This window comes from Centrocercus urophasianus, unplaced genomic scaffold, assembly GCF_019232065.1.
Source record: "Centrocercus urophasianus isolate 14NV4802_14NV808 unplaced genomic scaffold, USGS_Curo_1.0 seq_10, whole genome shotgun sequence".
In the NCBI taxonomy this organism is placed as follows: Eukaryota; Metazoa; Chordata; class Aves; order Galliformes; family Phasianidae; genus Centrocercus; species Centrocercus urophasianus.
In genome coordinates this window covers 77,936,027-77,959,638 of record NW_024884142.1, presented here as the reverse complement: position 1 = coordinate 77,959,638, position 23,612 = coordinate 77,936,027, and the positions used below count along the sequence as shown (strand labels likewise).

General features: G+C 36.4%; 1 protein-coding gene across 3 annotated transcripts in view; it reads right to left on the bottom strand.

Annotated features, from left to right (window-relative positions):
* Positions 1-23,612, bottom strand: part of SRBD1 (S1 RNA binding domain 1) — a 122,874-nt gene that overhangs the window by 50,856 nt on the left and 48,406 nt on the right. For all 3 annotated transcript variants that reach the window (XM_042824618.1, XM_042824637.1, XM_042824627.1), the window contains 2 exons: positions 13,713-13,804; positions 431-513 (listed from right to left, as the gene is read on the bottom strand). In XM_042824618.1, coding sequence (XP_042680552.1) covers positions 431-513; positions 13,713-13,804 — 175 coding nt within the window. The remainder of the gene's footprint in view (positions 1-430; positions 514-13,712; positions 13,805-23,612) is intronic.

Below are 23,612 nucleotides of genomic sequence, written 5' to 3'. Positions count from 1 at the left end.
TTTAGTAAATGCAAAACTTCAAAACAAAAGTTTTTATTATAAACTTCAGAGAAATGTATCAAATAGCACAAATTAAGGGCTTCTAAATGAGGGATCAATATCCTATTGTATTTTACACAAAGAGCTAAAACCCCATTGCTGTAACAATGGGGAAAAAAGGTTTTACGTATCAAATTACCTGTCTGATTTGATGTTTTTAATAGACTATAAATCTGGCTACAGCAGTTTCTGAGTCTCAATCACAATCGTTAAAACTAGAGATTAGAGAAGACGCATTCTTTGACTTTTTCAAAAGCATTTTATTACTACTTCACGAATTCTACAAATATCCCTTAAAGGAGACGTAACTAGTTGGCACTTGATTATAAAAAAGCATTTTGGTTTTGCCTTCTATCATGATGGATTACTTAAATGATATGTATTATCTTACCTGATACATTCCAACTCCTATGTGCTTGGGCTCAATTTTCACTAGCTCAGCTAGTGGGTCTTGTACGCGTCTAGCTATGGAAACTGAAAAATAGAATTAGAAAACAACAATTGTTTAAACAGAAAATCACAAGCATATAACAGTTTTTGCTATTTTTTCCCGTGTTCTATGTATTTAATTTTTTTTTAATCTGGAAATTATCAATAATAAAATTATTTTCCACTGTTAGACACAGGAGATAAAGAGTGTGTTAATCAAACATTTTTTAATTGAATAATTCAAACAAAGATCTTAAGAAGATTTCATACTGTAATACAACATCATATCCAATACTCAGGCCACAAAGTTAAACAGAACTGCGTACAGTAAATTTCTCCCTTGTCTCAATACTAACATTTATAAACATTTAACAATTTAAATTACACTCTTTAATGTTAAATCAAAGATATGTAGCAACAAATATGCACTAAAAAAAATGAATGGAGTAGCCATCCAATATTTCTCAAATACTGTATTTTCTAAGTTAACCTGCACATTTAGAGTTGAAACTTTTTATATAATTCAACCACAAAATTCAGTATCGACTTCAGAGAAAGTTCTCAGGTAGTTGACTCCTTTGCTATCTTTTAATCAAATCTGCATACCAAAACACATCAATATACAGACTGTCATTGCCATAACCAGGTAGGAAAAAATAAAGCTATTTCCAACATTATTGCCATGGAAGAGCACAGGGGAAAAATTTCTGTTTTTCTACATCCTAATACTTGAAACAAGCCTGAAATTTTCAAGTCTACTTTAATGATTACTACTTTACTTATCATAATCTTAGAGAAAATACCTATCTACAAATTTCAAACTTCAAATTCTCAACCTTTGTCCAACTCTGCTGATACTGAGCTACATTCATATTTACAACTGTGCTCCCTCCTACAAACACTGAAAGAGGTATGTTCCACTGTTCAGCATTACATTTATAAGCTTCCTCTCCCCCAATTCATTTTTATATCAAAGAAAACATTAACAAACAATACTAGAACCTGGAGTTACTCTTAATACTGAAAAACAAACAAAGAACACCCTAAACAACTACCAAAAAAAAAAAAAAAAAAAAAGCAGAAAATGAAGTGCACAAAGCAAACCTAGCCCAGAGATCTAAAAAATTTGATAAACTCAGCAAAACTGAGTTTCACTGGAGCACAGCTTTTCTTAACTAAGTTTTCAAAGGCCAGGTCTTGTTGCCAAAACTGCTTTACCCTCCAGATGTACTTGTGTAAGAGCGAGAAAAGTAGGACAGAAGATGACTGCACTACTTTGAAAACTCTCTCCAGAAGGAACCCCGCACTTCAAGAGGTGATTTCTAAAATTTATTTTACCTCTGAATTCATTTTTAAGAAAATGAACAGTGGGTCAGAGGGAGAACAGACAAGAATCAGGAATAAAAATATATATGCAATTGGTAATTTGGCCAAAAATACCTACGTAATCATTTAGAAAAAAAAAAAAGCAAGTGGAGATAATTTTATGTATTTATATACACATATATACATTAGCATACAATTAAATGACACACAATTATACACATATAGTTAAGTAAAATATTTCATACATATAAAGCTTTAGATAGCTTTCTACAGCTAGGTATAAAGTAAATATAAGAGATAGAGAAGCTTTACATAGAATTGTTTACATTCAACAGGATCTTTTGAGATTGTTTTATCACACTTCTTGTTTTCACGCAAAGTAACCTAGAGAAGATTGTCCAAGACTGTGTCAAGTTGGGTTTTGAGCATCTCCATGGATGGAGGCTCTACAGTCTCCGGGCAGCTTTTGCCACTCTATACACTCACACACAGTAAATAAGTAGTTTTTGTTTGTTTGTTTGTTTGTTTTTTTTTTTGTGTGTGTGTGTGTGTGTGTGTGTGTGTGTGTGTGTGTGTGTGTGTTCAGGTGGAATCTTCTGTTTCAATATGCCTGTCCTTTTGTCCTGTCAGTGGGAACTACTGAGAGTTTGCCTTGTTCTTCATTCTCTCACAGGTATTTCCACAAATCAGTGACATCCCTCCAAGCCTTCTCTTCTCTAGGATGAAGGGTCACAGCTCTCATCTGTTCCTTGTATGAAAAGTGCCTCAACCCTTTAATCAGCTTGGAGGCCCTAATTTAAATGACAGCTACCGCTACTGCAGATTGTTAAAGACTTGACAGCATTTTGTAAAAGAACTCGACTAAACTTTGATACTTGAAGCCAAAACAGTATACCTAATGCTTATTAGTTATGCAAGCTCCTCGAACCATAACCACAAAACTTATCATTTGAGTACAGCATTAGAGATTTCAGTTTTAAGGATTTGCACTGGTAAATGTACAGTTAGCACAAAGTTCACTGCTCGGTCATGCAAGACTTTTTCATACCTTCTATTATCAATTTTAACATGCTGACAATGGCAGTTTGCTAGCTCAGCTCAGAGAGCACTATACTGGTGACATCTGATACATGTGCTTCTCCAAGAGAGAAGTTCTGCATTCAAAGGCTATCACATATGCCTTCTTGTCAAAAATCAGAAAAGGTCAACCAGTGCAAGTACACTGATTATAGCTCACACAAGTATAGCTTACTACAGAAATGCTTTCCTGTAAGTACTGCATTAATTACTTTGAAACACTAGAGGTACCTATCATCAGTCCCCTAACAAACAAAAATGGAGCACAACACCCTTGAAAGCAGTGTGGATCCAGAACATTCAAAAGATTTTTCCTAGCCAAATGCATGCACCAAACATTTTGTTTACCAAAAAGTTGTCATAAAATCAATATCCAAATAAGTTTTTACAGAATTTTTTTTTTTACTTCATACGAAAAACATTTCAAAAATTGCATTTTAGACAAGCTGAGTGCAAACATCTGTCACTGCCCGTATGTCCTTTCATTACATCTTTTAGGACATTTCCAAATATAAACTTCTCTAAAGAACCTTCAGATAAAAGGAAAACTTAGATACCACTTTTCTTAAGTTAGGTTGACAGTGTCATTGTATCCCAATGAAGTTTCCAGCAGAGATGTGGGTCTTGACCCAGACAAGCCCTTCAGCACAGATGCATGGTAGTATTCCCACCCAAACCAGAGAAACTCTTCACATGCATAAAGTCACACATAGTTAAGTGCTTGCCTGGATGATACAGGAAATCGTTACAATATCAAAGATTAGCGGTCAGTTGTATGGTTTAAGGGATGCAGTTACTACATGTGCCAGTGAGACGCTGACCTGCAGTTTCCACTGCACTATTTTATTCCAGAACATTTCAAATTCAAAAGGAAAAAAAGCAGAACAAGGAAAACAATAAGAGTACGCTATCTCTAGGAACCAATTCACTTCTACACTGAATTAAGATGAAAATCTGCTGTCCCCTGTATAGGCAAAGCCACCTTTTCTTACAGAAATAGAATGCTTCAATAGGCGTATCTTTTCAGGTGGCAATAAGGCTCCACTCTGTTTCAGCCATGATCTAGATTCCTGCAATACAAGCACAGTCTTACTGAAATCATGAGGGGTCTGCAGATATGCAAGGTCTGCTCCCTACAGACCAGACTGCAAAATCATAGGTAGTAAAACCTGACGGTCTTACATCACTACATTTTGAGCATTTTTCATACTGAAATACTACACTAATATTTATTACACTTCAATATTTATTAAAGACATTTTTGTATGTTTGAAATACATTTCAGGAATGGCTACAAATAATGAATTTTTAGAATAATGACAATGAATTAGGCGGTACATTCTTACTTCCACTATTAAGGTATGTTTCAATTTTGCTCCAAAAATTCAAAAATATCATGACTGCATGTAGGGCAAGAACAGAAAACAGGATTTCTCAAAGTAATCAGTGAACCAAACATGAGACATTTGAAATACAATTTGCAAAATATGATAAAATGGAGAAAGAAGTTATTCAATATTAAAGGGTATTAATATTGTGGATACATGGGCTTCTTGGAGAAAACCACAAAAACTGCATACCAGATAGATGCAAAGCTTCTTCAAGTTGTCAATTAAGAAAAAAACAGCATTGCAATATTTGGAATGACAGCAACATATTGTGCTGCCATGCAGTAAATTTATATAAAATTTTAAAGCTAGAGGGGACAAGATTGCCTAGGCGGTCCTCTGACTTCAATGCAGATGAACTTCACCTCCAAACAGAAAGAAAAAGAAGGTTGCAGAAAGCATATTTACCCAAATCCTGCAATGTCATTAGGACCTTCTCTGTTGTTTTGGGAAAAAAAAAAAAAAAGAAAAAAAAAAAGGTAATTTAACTGTTTGGTGGTCTCAGTTCACACCATCCTTTGGTTATTTGACAAGACAAAATGATAGTTATGTCTTTTTGCCTGTCAGTGATGACAGTGCGGTGGGTGAAAAGTTTGCGTAAGAGCTACTTGCATGACTCATGTAAGTCCCAGACTCATCTTTACAGAAAAAAACAGGATTATATTAAAATGTTTTGTTTACTGATAGCTAATGAGAAGATGTGCCCTCCTGAGCTTGCAAAAATACTTCATTATCTGGATACCCCTATCTAAAAACAGTAAGTCTCTCATCATCCCCAACTAAAAAAAATCTAAAATTAAGACTACACTGTCCTCACAAACACAATTACGTATTTAAACTTTGTTTTTACTAATACTTTCTACAATCAGCAATATCATTTTTCACAGAGATTAGAAAGCAGCATCCGCTGTCAATGACTGATAAGACTTATAAATTGGGGTACCTGCTTCCCCTGAGTAGTGGAATAGATGTCAACTAACAATTATGGCCAAAGTTGTATGCGTACTCTTATAAAGGTTCAAGAGCAGCAAGAAAGCTTGTCAATTACATAACGAAATAGATAATAAATAATCTTAAGTATTGCACCTACTTTTGGGGCAGCATGCCAATTTTTGTGGTCCAGACAATCACATATTGTAGTAGTGCTATATGCAAGAGCCATGCTGAAGCAAAAGCATAATGCCTGTGGACAGGGAGTGAAAATGAGCCAGGAATGACCATGGGTGGAAAGAGAAAAAAAAACCTCAAATCTCTTTAGTTACAGTGGAATTCAAGTGCTGCTTGCTATGACAAGCAGCAAAATAATTTTGGACACCAAGTCCCAAGTTTTATGGCGGCATCTCTTTAACACCCATACATATAGGTTTTACCTAAAGAATAAAGAAAAGAACGTGCCCCCAGCAGCAGCCGTGATGATTTTTCTGCCTCAAGAGTGGGAACACTCATCTATGTTTTGAAACAATGAAGATATGAAGGTAATGGGTCATGTTACATTATCATTATTTTTAATAAATAGATAGCAGCCACAAGCTACAACTTCAATTTTGTCATAAATGACATTTTTTTGTGTTATTATTATAATTCCTGTATTTTGTTTCGATTGAGACATGCAACTACAAGTGCTTCAAACTAAACAAATCCCCTTCCCATTTTTAACTTAACCTTTACACCTTAAAAGTCTGGGTGAAACAGAAAATGTCAATTAAATAAAAATAATGTATTAATGTAATCAAAGACTAACTCATAAATGCACATGTAATTACTGCCAATATATCATATGAGGGTAGATATGGAAACATTACGACTTATTTAAATCCTTTTATAAAGCTTATTATTGTGTTCAAGATCAATTACTCTCCATAAGTATCTGCAATAATGTTTACTCAGTGATCGATCGTTTGGGTTTCCTGAGTCCTGGAAGCTTTCTATCCTGTTGACCTGAATTTCACCCTCCTTGCAAAGGATACAGTGAAATGTACAGTAGTCTTTTCATTAAGCATTCTTTCTCAGTAGGTCAGGATTTGTGACACAGTTTTGAATCCTCATATATCTTCTTGGTGGGTTTAAAGTATGCAATTTATTTTAAGCAACTGCTCAACAGCTGCATTTCATCCAAAATTCTTCTGTGGCAAGTGAGCAGGTTTTTGTTTTAAAAAGGTTACATTTTAGTTTACTTTTAACTCCATAAAACTGATAATCTGTTATTTGCTTAAGATTAATGAAATAATGAATGACAATGTTCTATTTACTTACTACAAAAATCTTTAAAAGAGACTGCTCAAATACAAAAAGCAAGGAAGAAATAAGAGAATTAAGAGAAAACCCTCAGTAAGTGAGTATTGCAATGCAGATTTTTAAGTCACTATTTCCTTCTTAGAAACACCCCAAAAACCCACTTTTCTTTAGTATTAACACTTTTTATATCTCAGTCTATATCATGGGGTTAATAGTTTTGCTTTGTTTTGTATGTTTTTCTCCGAATTCAATCTTAGGTGGGAGATACATAACCATTTAACTGAAGCATGATGTGATTGTTCTGCCCTAGAAATCAGTTAGTCTTGCAGGATGGTTTGAATTCAGAAAACTATTTCCCATCTGCTCAGCTTAAGAGGTAAAAACTGTCAGTACACTTTTCACATTCAGATCTCTGGTCCTAATTTTAACTGCATCACCGTGGCACTGATTATTATGACTACAAAATGTGAAAACTTGAAGTTCCATACCTTACAAGAGTTATTTATTTATTCCAGCAACGAAAATAAACATTTCTGAAGTGACCAAAATGTCCTTTTCTATGCCTATAGTTAAAAAAGAAAACAGCAGCAGTTTGCGTGAATTGTACTGCTGCACTAAAAGCAAAGCAAAAATCTTCTCCAATTAGAGAGCAGCCTTGTATTTGTCACTCCCCTGGCTCAATGCTTCAAGGGGGTAACAAGGTCTTTTAAGGAAAGTACATATAATACATGTACATAATACATATGCATAGATCTACATGCACAGGGAGGGAAACAAACCATTTTCAAATCTAACACTAATGGCAACTGCCTTTACCAGAGCCTGGACTAAAGCTCTACTTGAGGAGATTGCTTTTAGGTAGGACTGGTGGCATATTTTCAGATTGATCGTAAGTGCAGCAAGTAATACTCTACATAGAAGACAAATAGAAGAAGACAAAGTCCATCAGCTGAACTCAGATCCAGATAAGCACATGAGAGGAAGGTGAATGTCACATCTTTCCACAAAATATGCAAAGATTACATATCAGTTGCAGACTTTAAAACCCATTCAGAGAACGGCTACATGCATAAACCTTTCTTAGCTTGGTGAAAATACTTATTCAATACAGTGAAATAGGAGAGTTTTCATCAAGCTCAGGATAACCACCCATTTTTTCATGGCAGGAGTCTAGAGGAATTGCAGAGGGTCTGGATTTCAGAAGACCAAACTCCTCCAACTCCACTGCTACATTCTACTGCTTCAGAGGAAACAGTGCAGATTAGAAGGATGTTGATACAAATACACATATATCTCATGTATGCCATCAAGTATGCATAGATTGGAAACATGTTAGATTCCTGTCTAGAATAACAAGAATAACAAGACTGACAAACATCTCTGACAGCTGTGTAACAATTCATTCAGAACTAGCACTATATTACTACTGTTCTGCTTAACTCAAATCCATTTCCCTATTTCTCAAAAAGAACCCTGATGCTGGTACACGTGTTCATGAACAACTTTAAGAAGCCCCATCATTTTCAGACAACCTGTATTTATGGACTGTTGCTTAAGCAGTAGAATCCAGCTCCCACTTTCAGACCAGCTTCTGCTCACTTCTAAGAGCAGTCCTGGCGGAGAGAAGGAACAAGCCCTCCCTCCCTCCTGATGCTGTTCATCAACCATCCTGTTTCCAACCATTGCACCTTCTGACTTTCAACAGCACAATAAACTCATTTTTAAATGTAGAATGCAGCTCATGTAATACAAAACGTAATTTCTTTCTCTTCACCTGGAATTGCATGCAACCCAACTAAACAGGTATGACTTTGTAGCAGAAGTAAAATGTTTTTAATGCACACAAAATTCAGAGCTTACTTTCCTTTCTTCTAACTCTTTCTGAAAACTTGCAGATCTTGCACCAATCATCTACAGAAAGCTGTAGAAGTAAGCTTCCACTCAGAAAGCAGCATGAACAGTTTAACCATAAGATTTCTGTCCAATAAAGTTTTTGAGAAATGACCTTCTCTCTTGGGTTGCCAAGGGCGAGTAGTGCTCTTTTAAGAAGATGAAGAAATTAGCTCAAGAAGACAACAAGGCACGATGTCCCACACATCTAATCATCAAACTGTTTTACTTTCCTTAAGATAAAGTCAAAAGAAATTATATTTTTTCTGATCTTTACCTTCTATCTGCTGGCCATGATGACAGCTCTGAACTGCATGTCTCTATCTTTAACAGCACCCAAGGGAATAAAACCCTGTAGGCGTGACAGTCTCAAAGTCCTAACAAGCCCCAAAAGCCTGTAAGGCTTTCTTTTGCAAAGAAAAGTGCAAGTGGTTTGCTGAACTTTGAGTGTACAATAATCCAATGTATTCTGCCCTGTGGAGAGAAGACAAGCAGATGGGATTTGACAATGCTAAGGCAAGCTGTGCTGTGTGACCTTTTGGTCTCCTAGACTCTTTATCCTCAGAAATCATCCTTTAGAAACAACACAGTTTCTGTACGAGATCATACCTGTGCATGCCGCATGACACACATTCTGGCCCTCTCACTACACCAAATCTTTTCAAAAAGTAATCTTATGCAGCACTTTACCTACAGTCATTATTTTTCTAACTGGGTGACGTGGCTGGGGGAAAATGAGCACTACACAATGTTACCTTACGCACAGTATGTAACTTTTGTTTCAGCAGCTGAGCAGAGAAGGGCAAATTAAAATCCAAATGCATTGGATCATATTCAATTATGGAAGTAAATGAGGCTTCACACAAGATCACTTCTGAGAAGAGTTAATACAAATACAATGTCTGAAAAGACATGCCCATTCCCACCTCATTCCATGTTTAAATAAGTCTAGTACTTATGCTTGTTATGCATGACTTTCATGAATCTGTGCAGTGAACATATTTTTTAATTTCCTTTTTAAAGAGTGAAAGAAGCCTGCTTGCTTGTTAGAATGGTCATATAAAAATGAAAGGTAATTCATCAATTTAATGAAATAATTCCTCACTTAATGTTACTGAGTGTGTATCTGATTGGGGATACACAATTACCTCATAGCAATTCTCCAACATCAGGTCAGATCTCAGCAGTTTTCTGTTTCTTAAGTGTTTTTAAGCCTCTTCAAAAAGTGGCTTAAAAAAAAAGGTGAGTATTCCAATGGATCAACTGTCTTTTTACAGAGCAGAAAATAAAAATTCTGATTTGAATATATGCCAAACAATGGTGCATCACTTTGCACCAAGAACAATAACAAAACACTATTTAAGATACAGCTCAAGAAATTTTTCAGGTCTCTGGGAAGGACATAAATTCTGTCTTTCCGCACATCAACCCTTCAATGCTGAGAAGGGCCACACGTACATATATTTCCTGTACAACTTACACTGTCTCTCCCCATCCTCCCATTTGGTCTAGTGAACCTTATTCAACCAAAAATTCTGCAATAAAAAGGAATTACAGAAGTGGAAGAAAAAAAAAAAAGTATATTAAAAAGTCTGGTGGCATCTACACAATGACAGCCACATGGATTCATTTCATTTCTTTTCCTAAGAAACCTAACTTTCTCAGCATTACAGATTCTGCACATCAAAATAAACCCATGGGCAAAATTACACAGAAAAGGATGGAAGTAAAACAAAATACCAAGTTTTGGAAGATCCAAATTCCATCGCTCACAGGCTCAGTGACACCAACCAAAACCAAGCTGATATTGACTGCCACAAAGCACATCTGAAAGTGGCATGGAGTTTAGCTTTTTTCTTTCACTCATGCAAAGACAATCTTCTGAACCAATGGTGATGGCGTGAATAATGACTGATATATTTATACTGTTACACAAGTTCACTGAACGTGGTTCCTACAGATACTTCAAAAGGAAACTAGCATTCAGCCTTCCAGTAAGAAAAGCTCGAGCAAATCTCAACCAGAGAGCCCCTCAGTCTATTCTAAAGCTTCAGGGATGGAGAATACAAGGAAGCCTTTTACCCTCTTCACTCTCAAGTGGCAATTCGATTGCCAGTTCATCCAAAACTCCCAGCCATTGCACCCCAGTAGACAAGCTTTTAGACAAGCTTTTAGACAAGCTACCTCCTCAACTGCTGCAGCTGAACTTCCTCAGCCTACCAAGTAGGAAATCTTTTTTACTTCTCTGTCCTACAAGCTCTTATCTCCTAATTCTGTAGGGCTGAAAAAAAATAGCTGTTGTGCTCATTAATCCTATAATGACTATCAAATGGTCATATATACCTTCTCACACTACTAAAATAGAAATAACTAGATTTCATCAAGTTCTTTACTATGTACTTAGTTGAATCCCCCTCTACACAATTTTACAGGAAATGAACCTGAAGTACAGAAGCTTCTACGGTTTCATGAAATATTCACATTTAGTGCTACAAAGATTATAAGAGAACCTGGTTCAACATAAAGAATTAATGTCACAGCTCATAATGCCTAAGGCCAGAAAGAGGTACCCACCTGTGGATGACGTTTCTAAAACTGGACAAATCCTCCTCCATCGACTGCAACATGAATACAAGCTTTTTTGCTTATGAAGTGAGCTTTTTTTTTTTTTAACTAACCACAACAGTGGTAAAAAGCACTGTATGAATGACTATAAAGAATTTCCACTCTAGTTTAAGTATGTATAATTAGTTTACCTTTCCTATTTATTTTAGGCACCCACTCATTCTACAATCTTCAAAGGCAGCTCAAAGAGAATAAAAATAACCAGTAGAATTCTTGACTTAACTAATATATCCAATTAGCAATCCCAATAAATGCATTTTCCCCCCTATACACTTAGCCAAGGAGTTACTAGGATAATAGATTTATTTATTCAAAAGTAGGATTTATGTGTTCTATTTCTATCTGTAAATATATGAAATAATATATGGAATTTATTACAGTTGCTAAACTGCAAATGTCAGATTTCACAAGATTTGAAAGTTCTAATATTGTATGTTTAATATTTTACATCCATGTACCTGGCAAACATAAGCCTACCTGTGTAACTAAAAAAAACCTTAAGTTTGCATTGAGAGAAATGTTAAAGTGGCAAACTGTGTTAAGATATCTCACATCAGTTGTACCTTTTATTTTAACTATAAATGTCACACTTCATCGTGCAGCTGTCAGCTTCTTTTTGTGTATTAAATGCTATCATGTAAGCACAGAACTTGACATGATGTAACACAACAATTAAAATAAAAAACAAGTCAGCTTTGACACCATGTCACTTTTCCATTTGGTGCAAATTAAACAAAGGAAAAATCAAAAGCACAAAAGTTAAAGCTATTAAAAACATTTGCAAAGAAAGACAATGGCAGTTACTATTTCCCTCTAATGTTGTCACATTTTTCTGTTTAGCTAAAAAAAAAAAAAAAAAGTGTCTTCAACTTCAGTTCAGCTAATTACAAATTGACACCAAAAGACATCTAGAAAAATGTCAGAAGTCTAAAACTTCCAGAAAGATTCTGCTGTAGAAAATACATTTCTCACTGTCATTTCCAAAAAAGCTGGCAGCCACTGATCTATGCAATTATTTTGTTTTCTTTCTACAGTATCGTATTTTAATTGATATCCATTCCGTGGTACTGCTGTGGCAGATTAAAAGAGTTGATTCTTTTCAAACTTTTCAAATGCAATAATGTTCAAGTTATGCCTGAAGCAACCTCATAGTAATAATGGAGAAATGATGAATACTAGATAATTAATACTGAAATCAATCATGTATTACAAATTTGATTTTCATTTACTGTATTGTGTCACGCAACACAAAATAAAAGCGTCTGAACATTTCAGAAACTAACTTCAGTAAAAAAGGAAAACTGCCTATATTTGGAAAAGTAAACTGTTAATAAGTAGACTTTCCCCTTCGGAGTGTTCCTCCGTACATTTATATCAACTCAAATAACAACAGAAAAAACTTCAGCCCATGGGAAAGTTAGTGGCATCTGTCACAAACATATAAATGTCACATGCCTAATGTTTGCTCAGGTCATACCATGACACAAGCAAAATCTCTTTGGCCCAGGGACAAAACGATGAGAGTGGAACCAGTTTGCAAGCGGGAAGGAATGAGTCAAGCAGAAAAAGGCTTGAGGTCTGTCTTGGGAAGGGAATGGCTGATGCAGAGGTTCGAAACAAAATCCTTGCAAAAGCTTTCTCTTAAAACATTGAATTAACACAAATTCCCTTTTCTTTTTGTGGAAATGGGAGTAAAGAGGAACATGGGAAATCCTGGAAAGTTTTACCCTCAGATACCACATAACTTCAGAGCTGTTTTCTGATGACCAATTTTGATGCATTCCTAACAATTTCCTGGCCAAAAGGTTACTAAAAAAGATTAAGAATATCATCATTTGGAGATTTATCTAAGAGCTCTACTGCAATTTTAACTGTGCTTTACTGGATTGAGTATGATAGCAAATTGTAGGAAAAGCAAAAAAATGAATAAAAACAAGCACAAGAAGACACATGAGCAAAAATATACAAGTGAAGTAATACAAAATAACCATAGACCTGTCCTTACAGATGTTTCCCAATCAACAAACTCCACAAGTAGTTCAGACAGCAGTGAATTTGCCAGGAATTTCATCTTTGAAGACCATTCCTTAAGAAAACTCTGAAAACGGTAACACTGACACTTGCATATTTCTAAGAAATTACACTGCATTACCTGAGTAATATTCATGCTGAATGGTATAAAAAATAAGAACTAAATAGTATTTCTGGAGTACTACATTCCATTGCATGAAGTCCTGGAAAGTAGTCACAACAAATGCAAAGAAAGAGACATGATCATCCTTCAAGATGACAAAATCTTAAAATAATCTGTTCTCTACTCTCAAGTTTTTCTAGGCCATAAAATGTTTAATTATCACAGACACTTGTTTACCTACAAGGAAAAAGAGAGAAGAACTTGCTCGTGTGGGCACGAACATGTGAAAGTTTACACAATACATCAGCCATATTTAATCCCTCAAAACTCTCCTTTACCATTTTGGTATGGGACTGTATCCAATGGAGCCTCCACACTGCAGGCCTTGCTAGACAATGACGTCACTGATTTGAACACCTAGGATCTGAGATGTGAAGTGATCTAAGAACTTAAGTTCAAAAAGAAAGCAGACTTCTTTTTTTTTTAAATATACTTAGACTGTTATTAAACATTATATTATAAGCAGTGCAGTCTGAGAATTGAGCTTCACGCTGAAAAATGCACAATACCTGCACTTCTTAAGTTAGGGTCGAGGTCTGGCATTTCCTTGGATGCTTCTGGACTCACGCTGTAGATAGATGCTCCTGCTTCACTGACAATGCTGCAAAATAAAATGGTGAACAATCAAACAACAACTGAGAACAACGCACCTGAAAGACCTACTGTTTACCTAATTTAACATGTTCATTTTTTTTTAAAAGCGTCACAGCTTTAACAGTTTTTCAATGAAACGAATACCTATAAAATTAAGATAGTGCAAAGGAAAACATCTCTAAGCCAAAACACCCATCCCTAGCCCACAACATCCGGTATTTTTCAGTTTTGTATTATAAATATCAATCTCTGTAACACTTTCATAACATAAAAAAATGCGTAACCAGAACTCAGCAGACAAACAGGCTTCCAGACACAAAACAAGCAAACAAAAACCTACCTGATAATTTCATTAAAAACACCTTTATGGATGGGAAGTTTAATATCTGTTCATTGACTGTGTGAATGAAAGTCATGTGTGTGCACACCTTGTCTAATGCTAACTGCCTGACATGCTCAGGACAAAGCCTCACCTCTGCACAGACAGAGCTGCTGAACTGCAGTTTGCTCCTCAGTGAGCATTTAATTCTGTCTTCTCCACGCTCTTAATGTCATCCCAAAAGAAAACTGCAGACGGAATATCTTTTGCTACTAACTGTAGCAATCTCAGCTACAGTTTGTGTATCTGCAGCACACCTCAAGCTCATTCTGGAATGATAAACTCAGCGATTCAAATCGCAGCATGCAATTAAAAAAACCCTGGAGTGCTCAGTTTCACTCAAGAGAAAACTGCACTCAAATATTCGCAGTCTAAGTTTATTTGCAGCAGGGAAATTTTGACACCACTGAATAAACAGCATATTTCTTCACAAAACTTCAACAGAACTCGAATTTCAGGTTGATAATTAAAACATGGTACAACATCTACACCGAAAGAGTTACTATTAGTTTCAGAACTGCTTTTACTTTTATTATTTCACCCATTATAATAACTTCATCATTGCTGTAAGAAGGGAAACCTCAACCCTTAAGCAGCTGACCTTTCAATAAATTCAGAACTTTGCTTTATAGAGTTTTTCTTTAAACGAGGCTATAAATTTTTCTTTAAAGAACTTTTAGTACATCAAATGTAGGAATAAAAAAACTGAAATTTAGAAACGCCCTCCTTTAGAAAAAGCTGGAGAATAGTAGGGAGATAAGACACATCCCTATCGGTGTTACAAGCATGTTAAGCTTTAAATAATATAAAATGCAAAGATAAAAGTGATGTACATTTCTTATGGTTGCTGCATACTGTAATGCTGTATTGTTTGCTACTCAATCTAGGCTTGATTTTTTTGCTGACACACTGACTTTGTAGTTACTGGAATCTCAAAAACTATTCAATATGACAAACAGATTGGATCATTCAAAAACACAGAGAATAAAATCCCATGCATTCCTGTAATTTCAGAACCTCTTGAACAACTGGTTTAACAGAGCAAAAAACTGCCTGGACCCGATGGGCAGCAGTCTGGATACAGCAAATGGAACCAAGACTCAGAAGATTCAGCATTGGGAGCATAACTACAATATAAATGGCATATGTCCTCCAACAGAAAGAACTGACAGCCACCAGAAAAACTAGTTGCAGAACACAGTCTGAGATCACAAAAACACGACTGCTGAAAAATGAAGATGTTGACAGAAGCCATAAACTGATTTTCCTGAGAAACTGGTAGTTTAAAGAACAACGCAACAGAATGTATTTCTTAACCTGTTCACACATTATAAAGGCAGCATCTGGCGAGTTCTCCCTTTCTTCGTAAAAGAGAAATTGCTTCCAAAAACCCACACACATTAGCACATACTTCCAACAGCTTTAACTAACCTCTATTCAATCTTTTTATTCCAACAGGTCCAAAAGTTAACCTCTTGAGCAACTTCTAAATGTAGCGTCTTTTCTACTGGTACTGCCTTCCAATAAAAAATTGCTATTCACATTCATTATTTTCCACGCTATTTTTAAATTACTATTAGCTAAGCAATGCTGTACTATAAACTGTATTACTGCACAGAACACTGCCTGATAGCCCTCAGTACTTTGTCTGTTAACAACAACAACAAAAAAAAAAACAACACAAAAGATTTGGATGGGGACTTAAGGACACTTAACATTTTATTGATTCTCATTAATGCTGCATAGACAATGTTCAGAAATGAGGAATGTGGTAATACTCAGATTCTGCAGTAGTAAAAGGAAATCACTGTGCCAAATTTTAAAGTAGGTAGAACTAGAGCTCCTTACTACAATAAGTAAATAAAATTCAGTTCAGGATGAGAGAGAAAAAACAGTCGAAAAGAGCACATTTCCTTTTCTCACGTGCAAGAAAACTTATTCACAGGGCAAAGGGGTGGGGGGAAAGCCAAGAAAAGAAAAGAAACATATCTCAAGCAGGAAAACAACATACAAAAAACACTTTCAGAAGACGCATACACAGGATATTTGACAGCCACTGTGAGATGGCTTTGTATATGCACACGACTATCCCACAAACTATTTGGTGGAGCAGACTTGAAATAGGAGGGGGAACAGACCCGCACTGCTGCCCAAGGACAGCGAAATCCAGATGTTAAATACATTGAAGTCGTTACCCACAGTAAATGCACAGGACCACAAATGCCAAAGAAACCATTCTCTGGGTCAAGCAACCGTAGCAAAGCAAGATCCTACGGACATATTAGCGGCTGTTGAGAGGTTTTACTCACTGTTTTTAGCTACAGCGAGGTGGTTGCTAATGTGACACTGGCACACACAGCGCTCGAGCATGGAGCTTCGCCACAGTACAGGATTACAAGCAAAACAGGTTTGGGGATTCGCGTTTGCCGTTTTCCTGGATTTTGTTTTTTTGACTGGGTGAGAGTGCCACTTTGGTGCGGAAATAATCTGGGGGACTGTTTTTATTCTTCTTTATTTAACAATTCAGTGCTATCTAGGACAATTTTACAGTAATTTAATGTTGTAAAATGCTCTGCTTTCAAAGAACATGTTTTTTTTTAATGTCAGAGCACTTTAAGCCAAAACCAAACCTGCTCAAATTACTGGGCCACATAAATTTATGGTGCTCCACGCAGTTCTTTACACACCAACTTTTTTTTTTTTTTTTTTTTTTTTTCTTTTCTTTTCTAAAGGATGCAATTTAACAAGAGCCAGAAGTACTCAGGACCCCAGTAAGAGTTGTTAAAAATGGCACCTAAAATCTGTAGGTAAACATGTATTCAAAAATAAGCATATATCTATATTTTTTTCTCCAAATGTTCAAGCCAAATAATCTAATGAAAAATTATTTCCCCTTTCCAAGGAAAATTAAAACATAAATGAGACTAATTTCTGTACATTCCTTAGAAGGACAATTCTCGTACTGAGTAAAATGACAGCAGTTAAAACAGTATTAACAAAAGTTTTGCTACTGAAAGTCATTGTGTGGTAGAAGAATAAGCAAGTGATCATAATAGGCTATACTCATAATACACCGATAAGCAAGTTTCATGTAGTGCTCTCTTTATTAAAAAAAAAAAAAAAAAAAAAAAAAAAAAAAAGATGGTCTCTTCCACCTATAACACAATTCATTATTATTATTTTTAATAAGAAGAGTCCAAAACAAAGCTGCTATACAATATTTCAATTTAGCCATGGTAAAGTAGTTTTGTTAAATAGATAATAAATGTTTGTACATCATGCTGGTCTCATTTATGCTCTATTTCAGACATTTCATGTACCACTAATGCAACATAAAGTGTATTCCATTAGCACCACCTGGTGGTCTCTCAGCTTTATGCCAGAAATCACACCACACAAGCTGTATTCAAATGCTTTAAGTATGTCTAAGATACTAGGACAAATAATCTTCTCACTGAGCCTAAATAAGCATTACGTAGTTGATATGAAGAATCGTTCAAATTGTGCACATTTCTAATCTCTTGATTTTTTTTTTTTTTCCAGGAAAACTAAAAGATCAAATAACTAAAAAATGCCAAGATATTAAATACCTACAAAATGCATAATAATAAAGAATACATTTATAACAAATATATTCAAAGTTAAATCTTGCAACTTCATGTACATGTGTATAACAGTACTTTTTAAATATTTTTAAAGAAACTTGGGAGTTTTTCGGTAAGTTTTTAATGAAAGCCTTTTGAAAACTGTAAAAATCTAAGGTGCCTTTAAGGAAAGACATACACAAACCCTTACACATACACACATCCCAGTCCAGAGGTTTCTTGAGTTAAAGACATATACAGTTCCTGACATTTTCATTAACATTACCAGTATTTTGGACTGCTGTATTAAATTGAAGTCAATTTCTCACAATCAAATGCAATGCCAGATTAATAACAAACATAAAAGTAACTTTAAACAATTTTCCACAATCTCCAAAATCCTGATTTACAACTAAAAGCCTTTAAAATAACATTTCGAGAAATGGACACATCACAAAGAATTGACCAGTGTTACTATTTGGAAGAATGTTGTGGTCAACCTAAAAGCAAAGGGCACACTGACCTCAAAACGGGTGCAAGTTTTCTTCTTTGATTATAATAAGATTATCTGCACCAAAATACAACTGCCCTCACAATCAAAGTTTAATTCTGACTGTGGTTAACTAACCTAACAAAACTTTAAACAAATTACCTAAGAAATCTATTCTTCATAAACCTGTGTCGACAAAACCAAAGGCTCTGCTTGAGGAAGGAAGAAATAAAAGATTATTGCGTGACTTCTTCAAATAACTGATAAGAATTATACAGGGGAGGAAGAAATCCAATGATGAAAGGTCTGCTAGAAAAGAATACTACTTTACATTTATATGGAAGTCCACCATGCAGTAATCAGTCATAGAATCACAGAATGGTCTGGGTTGAAAAGGACCAGAATGATCATCCAGTTTAAACCCCCCTGCTATGCGCAGGGTCACCAACTACTAGATCAGTCTGAGCAGAGATCCAGCCTGGCCTTGAATGCCTCTAGGCATGAAGTATTGCAGTCTCAGAAGAGCTTACAGGGACTGCCAATCAATCAACTCTGGAGAGAGGAATGACAAGTTTTAAAGAAGAGGTCCCACTAAGGAGCTCCGTAGGGCACAAGCTGCCCTCACACAGCCCACATGTTTATGAGTGATACAGATCCCACATTTTTGCTCAGTCACGTTCTGTAATTCCCCATAGAAAATACTAGTTGAAACTGCTCACAGTCTTCCAAATTAACTAAAAAAAAAAAAAAAAAAAAAAAAAAAAAAAAAAAGTCTATATATGTTTCTATCCAAAATGAAAGAACTTGCTCAGTCTTTTGCCAAGTTTACCAGAAACTGCAGCATGCAAAGAAGAAAGCAATCTCAACTTGACCAACTCAACCTACTTCTTGGAATAAAAATTATACTGTTTCAAATCAAGATAGTCATGCAGCAAATTCAAATACAGGACAACAGTATGACTTTCAGTCACTAACCCTACATTTCCAAAAGCTTTCTGAACTACGGCAGGGGCAATAATCAGCTGATAGACCAGCTTCTGAAGTGTCAGAATTTCAAGGCAGCCATCACCACATCAAAGTTAACATAACCAATTTTTCTTCTCTTAATACATGGTATTACATATATTACCTGACCCGCACCAGGCAGGTCAATGGCATTCTTAGTAGACAGCTCAGATTTTTAGAACCTATTGAACAGAACAATAGAGAAGTTAAAAGGAATTCCAGAAATCAAAGCCAGTTTAACTATGCAGTCTGGTTGAAGAGCAACAGTCAGATCATAAAGAACAGGTGAAATGTGTGACCAATACTGGAAAGATGGAATTATATTCAAAAATGCAGTTACTGAAATCATTATTTTCAAGTACTACCTACTTTCTTGTAAGCTGGAAAATATTAGGACTATCAAGTGCCATTTTACACTCTTTGGAGTGGAGAAGAGGACAGCAAGTTGATTTTATGTATTCTGCATGTACTCAAAGACAAAAGGCTATTTCAAAAAAAAAAAAAGAATGACTACACTGAGACATACCATGCGACTGCCTTGCCTCTTCATGAGCACAAAGCAGGTTTCAACAACATGAGGGAAGCAAATGTGGCACAGGATTTAAAAGCTTCTTCTTTAAAATAGTAATTACTTTGGAATATGTAGTCCCACTCTGTTAGCTTTCTGACTTAGATGAACACAGAGAAACTGTCCTACATGAAACACTTCATCGACTAAAAGAGTTCAAAATGTTCTCATTCTAATCTTTATCTACCATCATTCCTGCCTGTCCCCAAAATCCACTGGTGAGAAATATCTTGAGTTAAAACAGTGGAACAATTGCTATACTTTACCCGTGCAATAAAATAGGTTGTAGAACCCCTGCAAGATGTAACAATGAGTTATCATGCTTTAATATTTTCCATATTAGCTGTTCCGTAAGCCCCTAAATCAAACAGAAACTACTTAATGTACTAAACTAATAAAACTAACTGTATAGTTATGGCCTGAAACCCTTTATTCATTTGTCTACAAACCATGCCCTCTGCACATCTCTGTGAAGGGAAGAATGATCAGATATCTGTCTTCATCTTGTCTGAAAACGATGACATTTTTCAGTAAGAAAAGGGTCCAAATGGCAGGTGTCAAAGAGCTTTAGCTTCACACGTGCTGCTAGGAGGCAGAAAAAACAACAGCAGCGTGTGGCCATGTCAGAGCTGTACAGAAGCTGCCGTACAAGTGCATATCTGAAAAGAGCAAACCTCATAGCCTGTTAAATCAATCTAGTGCCAGATGCTGTTATCAGAACAAAACTGGTGCTACGGATTCATCCCCAGAAGAAATACATGTCCCATGCCCATAGTGAAAAGTGAGCGACCTAGTGTGGCACATCTTGAGACTGAAAGTGACAGCTACCTGCGACTGCCCCCACCGTTTTTATTGACAGTTTCAGAAAACAGATTCTGTCATTGCTCATAAAACAGCTGGAGCGGAAGCATCCTTCTGCTCCTGCAGAGAACTTTAAAATCCGAACTACATGTTCAAAATCTACTTCCAAGTTAATCATCCAACTAAAAAGCAGTTGGGTCATTTACTTTTCCTTTAGACACTGTAGTATAAGAGACAGAATCAACTACAGCTCCTCTCCCTGTTGCAGCAATGCTATGGAAAGGAATCACTGCAGTGTAGATCTTATAGAATGCTACACTACCTTAATGTAAGACAAGTTGAATTAAAAAAAAGCACCTTTCATGTGATTACAGTATGACAGCATTTAAGTCAATCTAGAATCAGTAACAGTAAATGCTTTTACATCTCTTAAAAATCTTTCCTTTTTATAGCCAATTAACATCAATATGAGAACAAAGGAAAGACAATAGAAAAGGTTTCAGTATTGATAGGGGAAATGAAACTCCAATTAAAGAAACAAAACAGACGTGAGAACTGGTTGTTCTTTATGAATACACCCAAAAATTTTAAGACCACTCCTGCCAAAGCTCAGTCAGTTTTAAACAACAGAATTATCCCAATGTCCTCAGCAAAACAAACATTGAGGATTTTACCTAACTTCATTCTACCCTCAGGGGTTGAAGTGGGAGCAAGGGAGTCAAAAACACAACTGATAAATGTAAGTATGGCTTCAAAAAGAAGAGAAACACTAGCGATGCAAAATGCTCATGTTAGATATGTTCACAGACTTTTAAAACAATACGGCCTAGATGCGTTCCCAAAAAGATTACACTGTTCCCCACAAAGCGTAGCAAAATCATCCCAAACCAAAGAGCACAACAAGCCTTTTCAACCCTTACCCCTATCAGGTCCTGCAAGCCCAGCTGGGCCAGAGCCTGCAACAGCCCATAGGGAGCTTGAGGCACCGATAAGGAGCCCACTGGCAGCACTGCCCTGCCAGCAGCCCCAGATTGGCTCAGCCGAGCGGAAAGCCCTGCAGCAGCACGTGGGGAAAGCTGGTGGGTCATGCAGCCTGACTGCAGCAGAGCAGGATCCTGCAGATGTAGGAGCCAGCCTGGCTGCTCTGAGAAACAGCAAATGGTGCAAATCCTGGAATGCATCAGTTATACATTCACGCAGCATTATAAATCTCACAGAGAACTGCAGTCTAAAGGAACAAGTAAAAGGCTGAATTATTTAATTTAAAAAGTGATTTCTGCCAATAACGAAATAACTATAAACTTGGTACTATTTGTATTTCGTGATGTCATCAAGTTTTCTAATTGGGAAAATTGATGTCTACCTGATTTCTAAGATGTTTCTCTGCTGCATGCATGCACTGTCCTATCCACAGCATTGTTCTAGTATGGGACACCAGTCATTCAAGATACGGATGATCTCTGAAGGAAGATCACAGAATCACAGAATGGCCAGGGTTGGAAGGGACCTCAAGGATCATGAATCTCCAACCCCTCTGCCACATGCAGGGCCACCAACCTCCACGTTCAATACTAGACCAGGGCCTCATCTAGTCTGGGCCTGAACACCTCCAGGGATGGGGCATCCACAACCTCTCTGGGCAGCCTGTTCCAGCACCTCACCACTCTCTCTGTAAAGAATTTCCCCCGACATCCAACCTAAATCTTCCCTCCCTCAACTTAAAACCATTTCCCCTTGTCCTGCAGTTACCAACCCTTTCAAAGAGTTGATTCCCTTCCTGTTTGTAGGCTCCCTTCAGGTGCAGCTTCTTTGCCTAAGACTTTAAAGAGAACACTGAATTAGTCCTACACAAAGTGTATCAAGAACTGTTACATACTATCTATTGAAATTATCTAGGAAGGCTACAATGAAACATGCTACTCAGTTGCTACATTTTTATCTGGAAAATGGGCAACAGGGAGGCAAGAGTTGAGACAAAAGTCCTGTTAGCCAGATAGATGCTGAAACTTCAGGTGATGTTAACTCTCACAGAGACTCTGTCCTTAGAGAGGAGACAAGACCACAACATATGGGAAAAAACGTCTCTTGGAGGGCTGTACCACTAGCAACTCCCATTCTCTTCATCACTCATTTAAAGTCCTTTGGAGGAAGCCCAGTATGTGTTCTAGTGCAACCAGTACCCAGATTCACACAATTCTGACCTGTATCTTTGGCCTGCTTCCTTTTCCTTATGACATCTCTGATCTTGTATTTCTCCTTAGCAAGTTACCCTCTCCGAGGTGCACACTGACTATGGGAAGCTGTATGGTTCGCTATGTCTGCGCCCCCCCTGCAAAGGCTGTGCAATACCATACAGACTGCTGAGAGGTAACTGCTCTTCTCACACTGCTCCCCTCCCCAACCCTATTAAGAACTAGGCTGTATTTGACAACACTATTTTAAATATTTCCAAATTACAGACAGTCCCCAGCACAGCACACTGAGCTCTGAGGTACCAAGATTTCCCACAAACTTGGAATAAATTAAGAATGATTGCTGGCAAGAAAGCACCTTTGATGTATTGTATCATAAAGAAAAAGTGTAACTATTACTATATAACTTTTCTGGCATTGATGTTTTTTCTTACTTTTCTTCTATTTGGAATTCACCTAGAAAACTGTCTGCTCCAGCTCACAGCAGATATGGCCAGATATGTTTATTCTCTAACTCAACACTCTTGAGACAAATGTTATATAGAGTAAATGGTGCTTTAAGAAGACCTTGTTAAAATTATATACTGCTGCCTCGAAAGTAATTTCTGCAAACTTAATCATCACAATGTTCTTACAATGTTTGAAGTCCCCATTTTTCTTTCTTTCTTTCTTTTTTAATGCAGGAAAAACATTGGCTTTTACACTTTTATTTTATGAAAATTCAAAGCTGACATTGATAAAAAAAAAAGCGTTCCACTTTGTCCATCAACTGAATAATTTTCTTTACTGGAAGCCT